This window comes from Dendropsophus ebraccatus, chromosome 8 (genome assembly GCF_027789765.1).
Source record: "Dendropsophus ebraccatus isolate aDenEbr1 chromosome 8, aDenEbr1.pat, whole genome shotgun sequence".
In the NCBI taxonomy this organism is placed as follows: Eukaryota; Metazoa; Chordata; class Amphibia; order Anura; family Hylidae; genus Dendropsophus; species Dendropsophus ebraccatus.
The window spans coordinates 56,655,651-56,670,930 of NC_091461.1; the positions used below are offsets into that span (position 1 = coordinate 56,655,651).

Consider the following 15,280-nt stretch of genomic DNA (forward strand, 5'->3'; position numbering starts at 1 on the left):
GCAGGACAGGTGAGCGGCTGCAGGGCTGCTGTCTGCCGCCCCCTGCAGGGGCGCAGAATCTGCCGCCTGAGGCGGAATATTCATTCCGCCTCATGGCAGAAACAGCCCTGACTGTGTAGAAAAAAACCCCACAAATCACAGATGTGCCTAAAGAAATTTTTAATAGCTAATTTTTTTTTGGCTTCATAGAAAGGAAATTATTTTAATTATTGGCAAATCTTTTTCCGAAACAAGTAGAATAAAATTTCCTTCCATGTGTTGGAGGGATGTTTCATGAAGCCAGAATAATCAGCTATTAGGCATTGCTGTGTGTCATATCGCTGGGTAAACATTCTGTTGGTGTGGGTATTCCAATATTTTTTTTTTGGTCTGAGTTCTAGGTATAATCTGTACTATTTCATTTGATCGTGTAAAGTTTAGTTAACAATCTTAAAGAATATGAAGGGACCGAGACTTACTGAATGCTTTCTTTTATTATGATTCAAAATATAATGCACTGCAATAAGAAAACAACACAACATAACTTTATGTTAAAGTGAGGAGCAAAGTGGTCATTCTATATTGATGTATTATGTGTTCTCGCCTATAGAGTCCAATAGTTAATGCCTAACACATTGTTACTGTGTGGTTCCCAATTCTTAACATAGTTCTAAATACTGTGGCTTAAATGCATCTGCAGGATTAAAATATTAATAAAACAATGGAAAGTTTTCCCTAAAAGGTGGTCAGTGTCTTGTCTTAATTGTGTTATAGATATCTTGTGCCAAACACACTGAGCCCCATGCATAATAACCAGTGCGGGGAAATGTGGGGGTGTGGCCTATAACAACCAATTAGACGCTAGCTTTCTTACTTTAGGGAAATGATAGCAGTGATCCTTATTGGTTCCTATAGATAACCACACTTGTTGTTATGCATCAGGCCCATTCAGTGAAATTATAACAAATCTCCTTCATTTAAATTAAACTTTAAAAAAGTAGCGTCTCCATTCGTCCCGGCTGCTGAGTTTTTCCTCTTCAGTCAATTCACTTAAATTAAATTTTTTTTGTTTCTATACAAGATAACATACATGTTCTTTACAAAGTCAAATATACATATTTACAGTCACTAACCTCTTAAAAACCGTTTCAATGTGTACGTAACATGGCAAAAAAAATAATCTTTAGTACTAGGAACACAGATAATATATATATATTTATGTATATTTATCAAAACATATTGCTAGTCATGCCAACATAGCTTTGTTAATAAATTGGTAGAAAAGCGCCAGCAAAAAATAGTCATCTTACAGTATTAAATTATACCTTATTATGACAAAAGAACATTCTAGATCTGGTTTTAACTGCAAGGTGCAAACTTACAGTGTAGTTTCACTTTTTTCAATCAATATTTCATATGTGTGTACAGTATGTGATAGAGAGGGCTATGAAAGCCCCCTTGGCTGAGCATATTGGCTTTTCCTGAATAAAACAGAACCGACTTGCAATGGGTATCTCCGACTGATCCTGAGTTAGAGCCCACAGTATGCCCTAGAGCGATTCTGCTGGTCATAACAGTTGATAACCTCGTGTAAAGCCATTGCTATAACTGCCTGGTGTAAAGATGACATTTAGGACATTGTAAAGTGCTAAAATGAAGTCAATGAAGATATTGGACCAGCACAGAGCATACAGTAAGAGTTTAGCTCTCAAACCAGCAGAATTGTGAATGTAGCTCTGGAGTATAATACAGACAATCTCAAGACCAGAGGGAGAGAGCTATTACAAAGTATCAACATTTAATGTAGATTAATTGTAATTGTAAACTGGAAATGACAATATAATTATAAAGACCATTCCTTTCTCTCACCACTTTGAGATATGATACTCTCATCATAGGAGAAATATCATATGATCCCCATGCTAGATTCAGAGTCTGTGTGTTAGGGATATTTCCCCCTAAATGGGGCATGATCACAAGTCACTGGCAAACTAACAAGACATGATAAGGGTCACATTCTGCAGCTCAACCTAGTACAAAGACCAGTCATACTGAAAGTGTACCTGGGATCTACAGGTCATAGAGGCAGTTTGTAATAGGTGAAATTGTAACCACTTTCTGATGACTTATACCTCAGCTGTGTTACTAACTGGCTATATTCTCCTACATAGACCGAAATAGAACCATCGCTTTCATACTGCCTGAACCATGAGTCATCAGAGCGGCCCCGGATTGCTTCTTCCTGCCCCACCAGACTCGATTGATAGACTTCTCTCTACTTGGTGAGATCTATCAGTCAGGGCTGATGAGGTAGGAAGAAGCTGCTGGGTATTGCCTCAATAACCACTACAATCTGGCCACCTAAAGCATGGAAAAGAGACAGCCATAGGGAGCTTCACAAATTAGAAGATTTTTTCCTTAGTATTTTGACTAGTGACAAGTATAGACCTAAAGCTTCAGGCAACGCAGTAAAAAATTCTCCTATTTAAGTAACCCCTATCATGGTAGTAGTAGTAGTAGTTCATGAGTGTAGAGTTATGGCAGAATATTGTGTGGATATTTATAGAGTGTTCCTGGTTTGTGTGACATCATGATTATTGGTTCTTGTGAGCATAAAGTAATTGTATGTAGATACGATGTCCACCCTGACCTCATGGTATCCCTAGCTTACAGTGAGACTAGAGAACCTTTTTGTGACTATTTGGAGGCAAATGTAAAAGAGCTATGATACGCCTGAACGATGGACAATTGTGACAACCTGGAAGCTGAAGTAATGACTTATATAAAATCTCCAAGATCTGTGCTCCCCAATACCTGTGATTCTACACCAAAAGCACCTGTAGAGAAAAAAATAGAAAGAAACCAAAAATATATTCTGTTCCCTATATCACTTACATGCAGTTGACAATAGTAACCTAAAAATAATAATCTTAAAGAGACTCTTTAGTCAAAATCAGATTTTGAAGCCCTGTGTTTGTTTCCATGCATGTTGCCACCTTGAAGGGAGTCTGTCAGCTGCCATTCACTTTCCAAATGGCTGACACTGTTAGATGCTGCTAGGACAAGAAGACACATGGTACCTTTTATATTTCCGTCTGTTTTTCTATCATGTAAAAAAAAGCTTTATACTCTGGTGCAAAGAGTCAGAGGCTTTTCCAAGTCTCTGAAGTGCTTAGGGTTGTAATGTCTCCTCCCTTTACCTCCTATCCCTGATTCTGCTTAGGACTGTCAGTCAAGCAGGAATAGAATAGGCATGATAGGGGAGATGAAAAGGCATAAAAGCCCACAGTAATTCTGGAAATTGGGAACACAGACAGATATATGGAAGGTACCATGTGTCTCCTTGACCTAACAGCTATCTAACAAGGTCATCAGTTTTGACAGTCTCACTTTTAAGTGACAAATGTGGTGTTATTCCGATCCTCCCTTAAAACCTGCAAGATGTCACTAGCAAAATACACAAAGGGGCCATGGCTGTAACATTTTTACATGACAACTACCGGCCACTGCAGAGTTAAAAAAATAAATAAATCAGACAGGTTCTATTAGCAACTGTACACATTCTATTGCAGTTTAATAGTGAAGAAAATTCATTATGACTAGTCCTCTATTCAGCAGATCTGTTGAGTTCATTGCCTGTACCCGTCTAATGTATACAGGTGTTTAAAGAATAACATTATCCTCCAGTTACTTATTCTGTCTGGAGAACCTCTTTAAAATTTACTTCTATCTACTTTATTGAACTTTCTGCAATTCCTTGAATTTCTTTTTATCTACTAGTATTAAAGAAGAAATACTTTTGGAGTTATGTAACACTGTTATATCTCACATTCAAGAACTAGAATAAATAAGTGCAGGGACCTGTTGGGTGAAATGGTAAGGATTTACTAAGCTGGTATCACAGACTTCTCTTTTTTTCGTTATTACCCATCTACATACGGCAACATACATCGTAGCTGATCACTTGATAGCCTTGCAATTAAAACTGAGCTTCAATTATATTGGTGCCCATTAATAACCAATACAAAAAGCTGAAGAGAAGTACAAGGCTCATTGTATACCTTCCTGATTCAAGTTAAATATTCTGGCAGAAGAGGAAAGACTGAACAATCCTTTACAATAGTGTCAGCAGTCATAATAGAAGTCCAATGATACGACTGAGGCTGAACTACCAATCCTGCAGCGGTGAGATGTGTGACTGGTCTGTCCGTAGCTTGCAAGCCTTTAAAGTAAGAACCCAGGTTGTATGGTAGCATAGCATGGAGTCATGTGTCATAAGCTGGTGAGTTGCTGGATGCCTGTGTGATCATTAAATATATTTCACAAAATATTTTATTTATGCAAAGTGGTTACAATTGTATTTAAAAAAGGTCACCTTGTGTAACCAGTGCCGCCATTTTGTAGGCTTGACCTGTTATACCTATTGGTTTACTGGAACCCAAAATAAAAAATTATTTCACTTTTCAAAATGGCTGCCAGTGTAGTAGGCAGGTACACTTTCAGTATTTCACTTTAAGTGACAGATTTCTCTACTGTAGTGAGAGAACCATAGACAATATTCCTATTAATAGCTGACATTGCCTTTTGTTAGAAATTTGGGCAGTACTCTCCGGACAGTACTGACACATGTAAACCTCTTTGTGTAGAACCACATAGCTAATACATTCAGCAATGGCCTTTATGTAGCACAATACCAAGTAGCTTCAGAATTCTGTATTTTTAGTAAAACACTGATTTGACATAGTTGCCAGGAAACGTGCCAAACAGCTTTGTTCTTCTCGATGTACCTGCAGAAGGAAGAGCGTACAATAAAGATAATACATCAGTATTCTGCAACAATTCTCACACACACACACACACACACACACACACACACACACATTTTTAACATAAAAAATACATTCTAAATCGTCTTTATCGGCCATTTTTTTAACAGGTAAATATAATTTATTGTTCCTGTTTATCATTTTAGCCTGTTTATTATCATTTTGAGCAGTAGAGAGTCAGACTATAATTTTTTCCAAAGGAGTTAAATTCAGAATGCCTCTATGATCTTATTGGAGTCTAGTTCCTTGAACCTCCACAAACTTCATATGGTCTAGAAGTAGACGACCACCTATAAAGCTGCCAGTAAAAGAGATTACAATGATACTACAGGGGACATGCATCTATTCCGCATAGCTGGAGGGTGAGCACAGAAGATAATCTCTATTGTTGGGACATAGTCTATATACATAATCTGGTGCCATACTGTCTACCTCAGATAACTGTAGAATAAAGGAAGAGGCGGGTATTCCTACATTACATAATCATACAATCGGAAGAACAATGCAACATCTGGTGAAGGTTTTTTTTGTACTTTTTGAAGTTTTACTTTTGTGCAATAACTTTGTGGTGTTTTTGTTGCATTCTAAGGGGCATTTACACATTCTGTGCACGATCCATATATATGGATGATGTGCTGCCGAATGGAAAATGGAGCTCCTGGCATCATGAGTCATTATGATGCCAGGAGCTCTGAATCAGTTTAAATCTTCACAGTACTGAACTGACAGACTTGTGGCTGTGTCAGTACAGTAGCACGAATATTTAACCTGATTGAGAGCTCCTGGCAAAACAGGTTATGATAAAAATAACCCTAATGTTAGTTGAGGTGATGATTCTTACCTACAAACCATCCGTCATCACACTTCTCCATAACATCAACAATATCTCCTTCTCTGAGCTCCAACTCATCTTCATTTTGTGGTATATAACTGTACAAAGCCTGATAGGTAAACCTAGGATGTGAATCAAAGACAAAGATGGACTATAGGTGAAAACAGCCCCATGAAGGAAAGCTACATAACATACAGATCATGACATGATATATTCTGTGTATGCTAATAGAAAAGAATGAACACTATAAAAACCAACAACACAATAATAGAAAGATTGTCATTTGAGTCTATGGTTTTCTAGAAACAAAGCAGGAGATTTATCAGACTGGTGTAAAGTAGAATTGTCTTAGTTGCCCCTAGCAACCAATCAGAGTACACCTTTCATTTTCCAAAGAATCTGTGAGGAAAGAAAAGTGGAATCTGACTGGTTGCTAGGGGCAACTGAGCCAGTTCTACTTTACACCAATTTGATATATCTCCCCTATAATGTATGGACCACAAAACAAGGTATAAAATCACCACTAAGCACTAACCCTACCTACACTAGGGCGCCTCAGCCTTAAAGCGAATGTACCGCCAGATACATCGCTGTTATTTGTCTACCTTAATAGATTGGCGCCGGTGTGATGTCTTCCCAAACACCAGCTCGCACTAAAGCACTGGGGGCAGGCCATTAGAATGAATGGAGCTGTGTCACAGAGAGGAGGGGTTATCACCACACTGGGGCCGGTGGGCCTGCCTCCAGGGGCTCCTGGGCGGACCACTGCTCGGAAAAAGGCCAGCGTTGAGTGCGGGAATCGGGCAGCAATTTAAAAAAAAAAGGACTGCGCCACTGGACTCCAGCGATGGCGCCAATGGACTACGGTAAAAAAAATAGCAGCAATGTACCTGGTGGTACTTTCATTTTAATGTGAGAATTTTGACTATTTTGGTGGGCACAATTAATTGTGTTGAGCATTTTGACGATCACATTGCGTTTTGGGATCAATGACACAAAAGTTTAAGTAGCTAAAAATGCCAGAATTGATCCAGCGAGCATATCAGGTAATGGAAATGGTGATGTCTGTCAGGACTGACGTAATCTAAGTGTTGGTAAATGAGCAGCGCTGAACATTTTATGTTTCAGATAGCAAGGCCACATGAAACACAATGCAAGGCTGCCACAAATAGCTGATGCGTCTCAGGTTTCAGTAGTGACATACTGTCCAGCAAAGAATAACCGTTTGACAAGCCCCTAATCTCAAATCCCCCCAGGCAGCTGTGCGAATATCTAGCATTTCCCGGCTGCCTCTCCTTTAATCTCTTCAGCTCGCTGAAACACATTCCTCCTGTGCTGATGTAGGTAATGGAAAGAATGAGGCAGTGCTGGAGGCTAAGAAAAGGCATGCCCTAGCGACTGGTTCCCACTGGTATTTCCTATTTCACAAAGCAGCCAAAGGTCAATCCATGCAGGATGACATCATGTCTTTTTTGTTGCGGAAATATTACATATCCGATGTCCACGAAGAATAAACTGCATTGGAATGCTACCAGAGAATTTCATTATAATCTGTAAGGTGTGTGGCCTTGAGTATACACATTATCAGAAGCAAATAAAGTGTATACATGTAATACCAAAACAAAAAGGCACTTACAGGCAAAGTCCCAAGAAATGAAAAGAAAAAAGTGGGGGCGGCAAAATAATTAACAAAGTAAACTGACCTGTCACCGTGCCTCTGCAGTTCCGCTCCCAGGTCTCGCTGTCAGCTGCTGTCCTTTTTGGCGGAATCAAGGTATGATACATACCCAGCGTTTCCAGCTGCAATGTTATGGCCCGGCTGAGCAATTGCCTGTTCAGCCAGTCAGTGACTGCGCCGGTGTCCTGCCCCAGTCACTGATTGACTAAGCGGCCAATCGCTCAGCCGGGCCATAATTTTGTAGCTGGAAGAGCTACGGGAGACCAGCTGCTGTCATGGGACATGGGGAAATTTCTATGGGGCACAAGGACAGGTAAGTATACTTTGTTTAATATTCTCCCGCATCCCCCTGCCTTTTTAAAAAAAAAAATTTCATTTCATGACACTCCTTTAAAAATCAGCTAATCACTTTTTACCTAATATTTAGCTCCAATTCATTGCTATTAAATCCAATGTACAGCCTTCACACTGCTGTGTATGTGAGAGAGATTCTGTTCCCTCATCTCACCCTCTGTGTATGCTATATATTATATACTTTACATATCCTATTTCCAGTGGAGTATGAATGGCCTGTAAAAGTCCCTATTACACAGGGCGATGGAGAGGAGCAAACAAGAGCTGTCTGCCCTTGCTCACTCCTCGTTCCCTGCTTGCTGCCACTGCTAGTACACGTGTCGGCAGCGAGCGGGTAAGAGCTGTGGCGGGAGGGGGGCTGTTCGGGTGATTGCTGGATCGTCCGGGCAGCCTATAGAAGATAGCGGCAGCCTGCTGCAACCGCTCCTACTCCACGGAGCGACGGCAGCAGATTGTTGCTATCTTAGTCCTTTGGCTTTCAACATGTTGAAAGACAACGACAGACAACGATCAGCCGACATCGTTCATGTCGGCTGATCATTGTCTTCTATTACACAAGATGATTATTGGCTGTAAAGGCCGATATCGGACGATAATTGTTTCATATAATAAGGCCTTAAGTCTCTGCATACCTTCTGACTCAATATCCTCAAGGAGAAATATTACCTTCTCAATCTGCCAATAGGAGGCATCATAGAAGCTAGCCTCCAATGCCAAAGCTATGTAATGCCAACAATAATGTTGTTCCTCATGTGAAAACACATGATGGCTTAGGGTATGTTCAGCGGAAAAGAGGCGTAAATTCCGAGTGGCATCCCCACAATGGATTCCGTTCGGAATTCCGCCTGCCCCACTGTCTCAATGTTAGGTATAGGGTGCCACCGCTCTCTGCGGCTCACCATTGAAAGAATTCGGCTCATTCTGGGGATTCAGCCTCTTTTCCGCAGTGTAAACGCACCCTTATTCTGAAAATGTAATGAAATTATAGTTACAACTATATGGATAACTATAGTCCTCCAGACATGACCACCTTGCTGATGCAACTTCTATTAGCCTTGCATGCCTAGATACTCTGTGTCCATTTGGCTGGTGTCCTGGTATGGATGACATTTTTAACTTATTAGTGCTAATAGCTCCTACTATAAATCTACAGTTGATAGACAGACTGTTAAATACAATGCCCTAGATGTCATATTCTGTTGGATGCCAAGCTATAGCCCCTAAATTCTAGCATATGGTGTCGGATAACACATAATGTTATCTGTATATTTATATAGGTCCGTATGTAAACCTACTGCAGTAACAAAGATATGCAGCACAAAAGATGGACCCGATACATCTGACAATGGACAATGAGATTTCAACTTACGCATCTTGCGGCGTTTGATTCCTCTCTAAGCTGTCTGTTCTCTGCTGTGCCTGAGGTTGCTGAGAAATGATTAAACATTGTTTATTGTCATATGAAGACACTTTGTGTCGATAGTCAAAGGGGTGAGAGACAGTACTGCAGTAACGGACTGATTTCTCTGCAATGCTTATTATCTCATTGCAGACAGCTTCCTGTCGACAGTCAACAAGGGAAAAGAGACAGGAAAAGATGGAGACATTCCAGTGTGCACCAGACAAGTCCAGTATATAAGAGAAGTGTAGATCCCGTTAAGTCCATGAAGTGGAGTGCAGGAGTATTCCAAGGGTAAGCATGGAGAAACAGGCAAGATATAGAAGAAGGGAGAATTTAGTACAGATATACAAAGGACACAGAGGAAAGCCTGATGCAGTTAGCGTGTTGCTGTTAGAAAATGCTCTGAATCTAGCAAAGAAATGCCGGTGAGCTTGGCTCTGTCATGCATTACTGCGGTTAGAAGTCAGAGTGCAGGCGTAGCAAGAAAGAGTATATTATTCGTACTGAGAAACAGAAACACACGTGTTATAACACAGACAGGATCAAATGCACCAGTGGCTGGTCTATATCCAGCGCATCAAGATCTCTTACCACATAGCTCTTTTCAGACTCTGTGAGGTCTGGTCCTGTGGTCAGTGTATGATGAGGTTGCTGTGGTCATCAAGCAAATTATAAGGGACACATTTAGCATGGGTTATTTGGTTATAGGGAAACATAAAAAGGTACACAACACTTTGAATCTAAGACATTTCCAACTGGTCATTTCCAATCCAGTGGCTGCTGGAGGAAAAAAAATAATTTTGAAAGCCAATGTGGCTTCATGAAGAGCCATATACCAAGTCAGACCACTGTATGGGGGGGGGGTTGATGCTTGTCCCTGGTTCACCACGTATCCATCTGTCCTTTAGTTATTTCGTTATTAATACACCTGTTCTTTATACAACATATCGAAATAGCAGAAACATATAAGAGTAAGGGCCCAACTGTGCTGCTTTATTTTATTTTATTGGAACTTTTCCAAGATTGATAGATATCTCCATGTAACACAAAGAAAATAAAATATTCAACTGAATGGCCATTATTTCAGAACCAGCATGGATACCAATGTAATCGATTGATATCTTTCAGGAGATAAATGTGAAGATGAAAAAGAACAAAAAAATGATTGTATTTAGAGTCCTTTTATATGGGCCGATAGGGGGCTGTCTATAGAAACAAATGGGCACCGATCAGTGAGATTTTTGCTCATTCGCAGTGCCTTTACATGGCACAACTACTTGTAAACAATAATTTATTGGCCTACTCAAAAGATGCGATTAGCCAAGGAGTGGGTGGTTTCCCACTCCTTGGCTGATTGCCGACACTTTTACATGGGCCAATTACCAGCTGAATGAGTTTTTCTTGGAATGCTTGTTGCCGATAATCGGTTCTTGTAAAAAAAAAAGCCCTTACATTGCTTACACTCTGTCATGGGTTGGTTAAAACAAAACCAAAAATGGCAAAATTTTGCACAAAAACTGTGGTTTGCACAAAAATGTGCGACTTTTGGGCAACCTGTGCTGTGCCATGGGCATGGCTTTCTGTGGAGGGGACAGGGCTTCCAACAGAGGGTGTGTGCTTGATCTTCGCTGCATTTGAAATCAACGTCAGTTCAAAGCTGATGTAGACTTTCAGAGCCCCCGCACACAGGGCTGTATTAACAGCTCCTGCTGCCCTAGGCACTAAACCTGAAGACGCCCCATTTTCATGCACCTATTGGCGATACCAGACCTGACAAATACCACCATACCCCCCACCCCCCTGGAAAAGACACCAGATTTACTGGCAAGTCTGAACAGGAGGAGGGAAACTAAAAAAATAAAAACAAAAAAAAAATTTTTTTTCTGTCCCCCTGCTCCCTGGTGCTGCCCCCCTGCAAGGTGCTGCCCTAGGCACCAGACCACGAGTGCCTAGTGGTAAATACGGCCCTGCCCGCACAGGCAGCCTTGGAGGCGCCCTGATTTATCAAGAGACGTTTGTGCCTTCTGAAAAATCTAGCTCATTAGTAGCTTGCTGGGAAAAGTCACAGAGACACAGGGTGTACCAACAGGACCAGAACTACAAATAATTTAGCGGTAAGCAGTTTCTGATGCTGATATTCATATAGGTAATACATATTGCTGCAAAGACTTAACAGTACATTGACTCTACTCAACTAAACAGCACAAATAGTAGCCCTCAGCAACCTGTCAGTAATTCCAATGGATCCATCCAGTGCAATACACTTAAAGGGGTTATCAAGCGCTACAAAAACATGGCCACTTTCTTCCAGAGACAGCCCCACTCTTGTCTCCAGCTTGGGTGGGGTTTTGCTGCTCAGTTCCATTAAAGGGAATGGAGCTTAATTGCAAACCGCACCCGAACTGGAGACAAGCGTCGTGTTGTCTCTGAAAGAAAGTGGCCATGGTTTTGTAGCACTGGATAACCCCTTTAAGTGTATTGCACTGGATGGATCCATTGGAATTACTGACAGGTTGCTGAGAGCCTTCTGCCTTTTCTGAACAATATGCAACCAAATGCAAATGCTGTTCAATCTCAGTTAGATACATAAGAATATATAACCTATAATAATTAACATTATAGTAACTCAGGCCATTCAGAATACTTTTCAGCACTCATCTATAGGATGTAAATATATTATATTTCAAATTAAATAATACAGTATAGGATGACATCTATAACACTATACGTGAGACCACAACATAAACAAGGAATATGAATACAATGTTCGGGCTGTATGATGATGCAATGTCACTATGTGGACTGCTTCATGGTAGACAGATAATATGATGATAAAAGGAACCTTAGAGCTGAGCAGATTGATGTATAGTTAAGAAGGAAAGGATTCAGTATAACTTGCAATTTATGGATTTACATCTCTTCGTACTGTTGGTTTATGAGTCCAGTAGGAGGCTCTACTGGATAGACAGCTATTTCTGTATGTGCACTCCTACAGAGAAGGCTGTCAATCACGAGTCACTCCACCCACCAGACTAAAAAACCCACAGTGAGCAGACATTGTAATCAATACATCACAAAAAACTATACTATCGATCTGCCTAGCAACTGCTTACATGCTGCCTGTAGAGATGAGCGAACCTCGAGCATGCTCGAGTCCATCCAAACCCGAACTTTCGGCATTTAGCGGTGGCTGCTAAAGTTGGATAAAGCCCTAAGGCTATGTGGTTCACTCATTTCTAGCTGCCTGCAGATAGGCAAGCACGTTTAATGTGACTGGTTCCCTATAACTTGTGATATCAATGGGCAGATTCTGTTGGAGAACACCAAAATATATAATTTGTACAAATGTCTAGGTAGACCACAGTGTCTTAAATAAACTAACGATTATTACTAGGATTATTATACGGTTATTGCAAGATACAGTCTACAGGAAAGTCATTTAGCTTATTAAACACCCTGAATATTTCACACTATACAACAAAATTAAAACATGTCCATCTTAAGTAAGATCGTGAAAGGGACAAAACAGGCAGTAAGAAGATAGATTATTGCCTTCATGATTGGTTTCAAGAGGGTGATAGAAATTCAATTTTCTTGGGCTTACCACAATAGAATTTGAGTTCAGAGTATTAACCGGGGAGTCTGTAAGCTTTACAGGACTTTTAGGTATCGGGGCTGTTTGTTCACCGTCAGATCTGCAAGGCTAATGAGATGATGTAAAAGGACAAAAGATGCAATGAGAATGGGATGAGAAGTGAATATACAATAAACAGATCACGTAACTGCACAACGATCGCCAGAAGCCATGCTGCGTTCTGGTACACACTCTCACATAGAAACCACTGCATCTATGCATGCAAGAACGTTATGTTCAACAGGAGGCCCTCTGATACATAAAACATATAAAAACATATAGGTCATTGCTAAGCAAGGACTGTTCAATGAATGATGCAGTATGACAAATTAATAACATGTGGTCATGTAATAATACTTGATTGCAGGGAGCTTCTGGTAACCTCTGGATAACACATATTAGCAGCCCCAACAGGTCAACCTGACGTGGAAAGTGGAGAAGATGACCTGTTGGGTTTTATTACAATTGTATGTTTATTGTGCAATATTGTGCAGTATGTTTATGTGCAATATCATCAAATATTACAAGTTTCAGGTATGACCACAGTATCCAGCTGTGCAGCTGTGCTGGTAAGTGAATCAGTGAAGTATGGCTCCAAATACAGTCTACACTATTATTATATAGTATATCCTAAACAGATGCAACACTGTGCACAACATTACATCCTTCCTTGGACCCCTTTTGAGGTTCTAACCATTATTTTCTGGGAGCACCCCATAAGATCTGCTGTTTGGAGATGCTTTCATCCAGTCATGTATCCATTACAAGAACTGACTGATCACTGCCTAATATATACAGCTCAGCACCGCCCCTGCCACTCTTGAGCTTAGAAGTAAAACATGATTTTATAATTTTGCAAACAACCACCAGCTAAGAGAAAGGTATAATTCCCTGTAACTGCTGATGTCTGCAGCTCTGAGCATGATGTAGAGCAGACAGATTTCCTTTAAGGGCAGTTTCACGCATACAGGATCTGCAATGGATTTCAGGCTGCGAGTTCCGCAGCAATCCTCTGTGCTGTCATTTTCTATGGCTTTACATGTTTGCAGCATTTTTCATTCCGCTGCGAGTATGTAAAGCCTTGTCCCACTTAACCTGGCAGCTGCCCGGCTAATACGTGACCTGGCCACGCTCCTGCTTGCTTCTCAGGCTCCCGGCTCTCTGACATCCTGCCCAGCCAATCATTGGCTGCGGCGGGGCAGTGTACTGATTGGCTGAGTGGGATGGCAGGGAAGCAAGCAAGAGTGCAGACAGGTAACATATTAGCCAGGCAGCGGTGGATTGAAAGGAAAACGGCTTTACATACTCGGAGCAGAATGAATAATCTGCCGCAAGTATGTGAAGCCATAGAAAATGACAGGACACTGGATAGTGGCGGATTTTGCTGCATAACTCGCAACGTGAGATCTGCTGCCAATCCTGTACGTGTGAAACTAATCTAAATGAGTTTTCTATTTACTGAGATCAGTGATTGGCTGAAGCATCCCATGATGAGCGTTACAGGGATGTCATCTAGCAAAATAAGATCAGTGAATGTCAATGACATGGGAAAAATTTGCTGCAAGACCGAACACTTGGCAAGGGTATATGAATCTTTTGAGAGGTTATTAGAACAAATGAAGATACTAATAGATTGAGAAGATGTTGATGTTCTCCTGCCCGTGGCCAAAATGCCCAAGTCTCCCTTCTCCTGACATCTGAAATTTTGGACACTCACAAACTCATCAGATATGTGGCTGGCCATACAGATATCAGCAGGTTCACTCAACCTCCATTTTTATGATGATCTTTAGATTTGTTTAGAGGTGTGAAAATGTAAATGCAGACTGCCCAAAATGCAACAATTAAGGACTATCTTTACATTCCTCCATTTTATAGCCTTTATGTAGATGACCGACCATGGGACATAGGTCTGGAGGATAAGATTTGCAAGAGGAATAAAAAAATATCTAAATTCAACTGCACAATACTATTCTAAAAGTAAGGCAGATATCATAATAGCCTGTTGCCGGGAGCTGTGAGGATGAAATGTTATCCTACAGCACAGGTACCATCTATCTCCAGGAAAATTAAGAAAATAAAGACAAATCTTTCCAGTTGCAGCGTTTACCAGCCATCAGGCCCCATACAGATGAGCTTGTTGGCATGCTCCCCAAAATCCCAAAGATTTATTTGCTGATCCTCTTGACTACCCTATATGCACCTTTTAAACCCACAGTTGGGCAAAGTCATGTCCACAACGTAGTGTTCACTACTATTCCAATACAATTTAGAGAAGTTATTGAGGTATTAGTATGTAGATTTGCAAGCGTTTCCCTGTTCATATGAATCACAGTGCTCTTGCAGGGTTGTACATGCCCGATCGATGTGAGGAGGCGGCAGACTATGGCAGTGCATGCAGCTTGAGATCAAGTGCCTTTTCATGTGCAAGCAGAAAGCTACACAAGTCCAGCAGCTTATTACCTGTGACACACTGACCCTGCCTCTAAGTCTGGGAGGTGGCTGATTTGTGACAGGACAGGAGGACAGTGCAGAAGAATAGACAGATGAAGAGAGTGGCATTGTGTCCATGGTC

The 15,280-nt window shown here is 40.8% G+C and overlaps 1 protein-coding gene across 26 annotated transcripts in view; it reads right to left on the bottom strand.

Moving 5' to 3' along the window:
- Window positions 1-454: 454 nt before the first annotated feature.
- The window catches only part of SORBS1 (sorbin and SH3 domain containing 1), a 287,999-nt gene continuing 273,173 nt past the window's right edge, over window positions 455-15,280 (bottom strand). For 24 of the 26 annotated variants that reach the window (XM_069980452.1, XM_069980451.1, XM_069980453.1 and 21 more), the window contains 6 exons: window positions 15,169-15,279; window positions 12,676-12,774; window positions 9,663-9,722; window positions 9,039-9,097; window positions 5,647-5,759; window positions 455-4,766 (listed from right to left, as the gene is read on the bottom strand). In XM_069980452.1, coding sequence (XP_069836553.1) covers window positions 4,699-4,766; window positions 5,647-5,759; window positions 9,039-9,097; window positions 9,663-9,722; window positions 12,676-12,774; window positions 15,169-15,279 — 510 coding nt within the window. In that variant the 3' untranslated portion in view covers window positions 455-4,698. The remainder of the gene's footprint in view (window positions 4,767-5,646; window positions 5,760-9,038; window positions 9,098-9,662; window positions 9,723-12,675; window positions 12,775-15,168; window position 15,280) is intronic. The other 2 variants (XM_069980458.1, XM_069980469.1) reach the window with 1 other exon arrangement.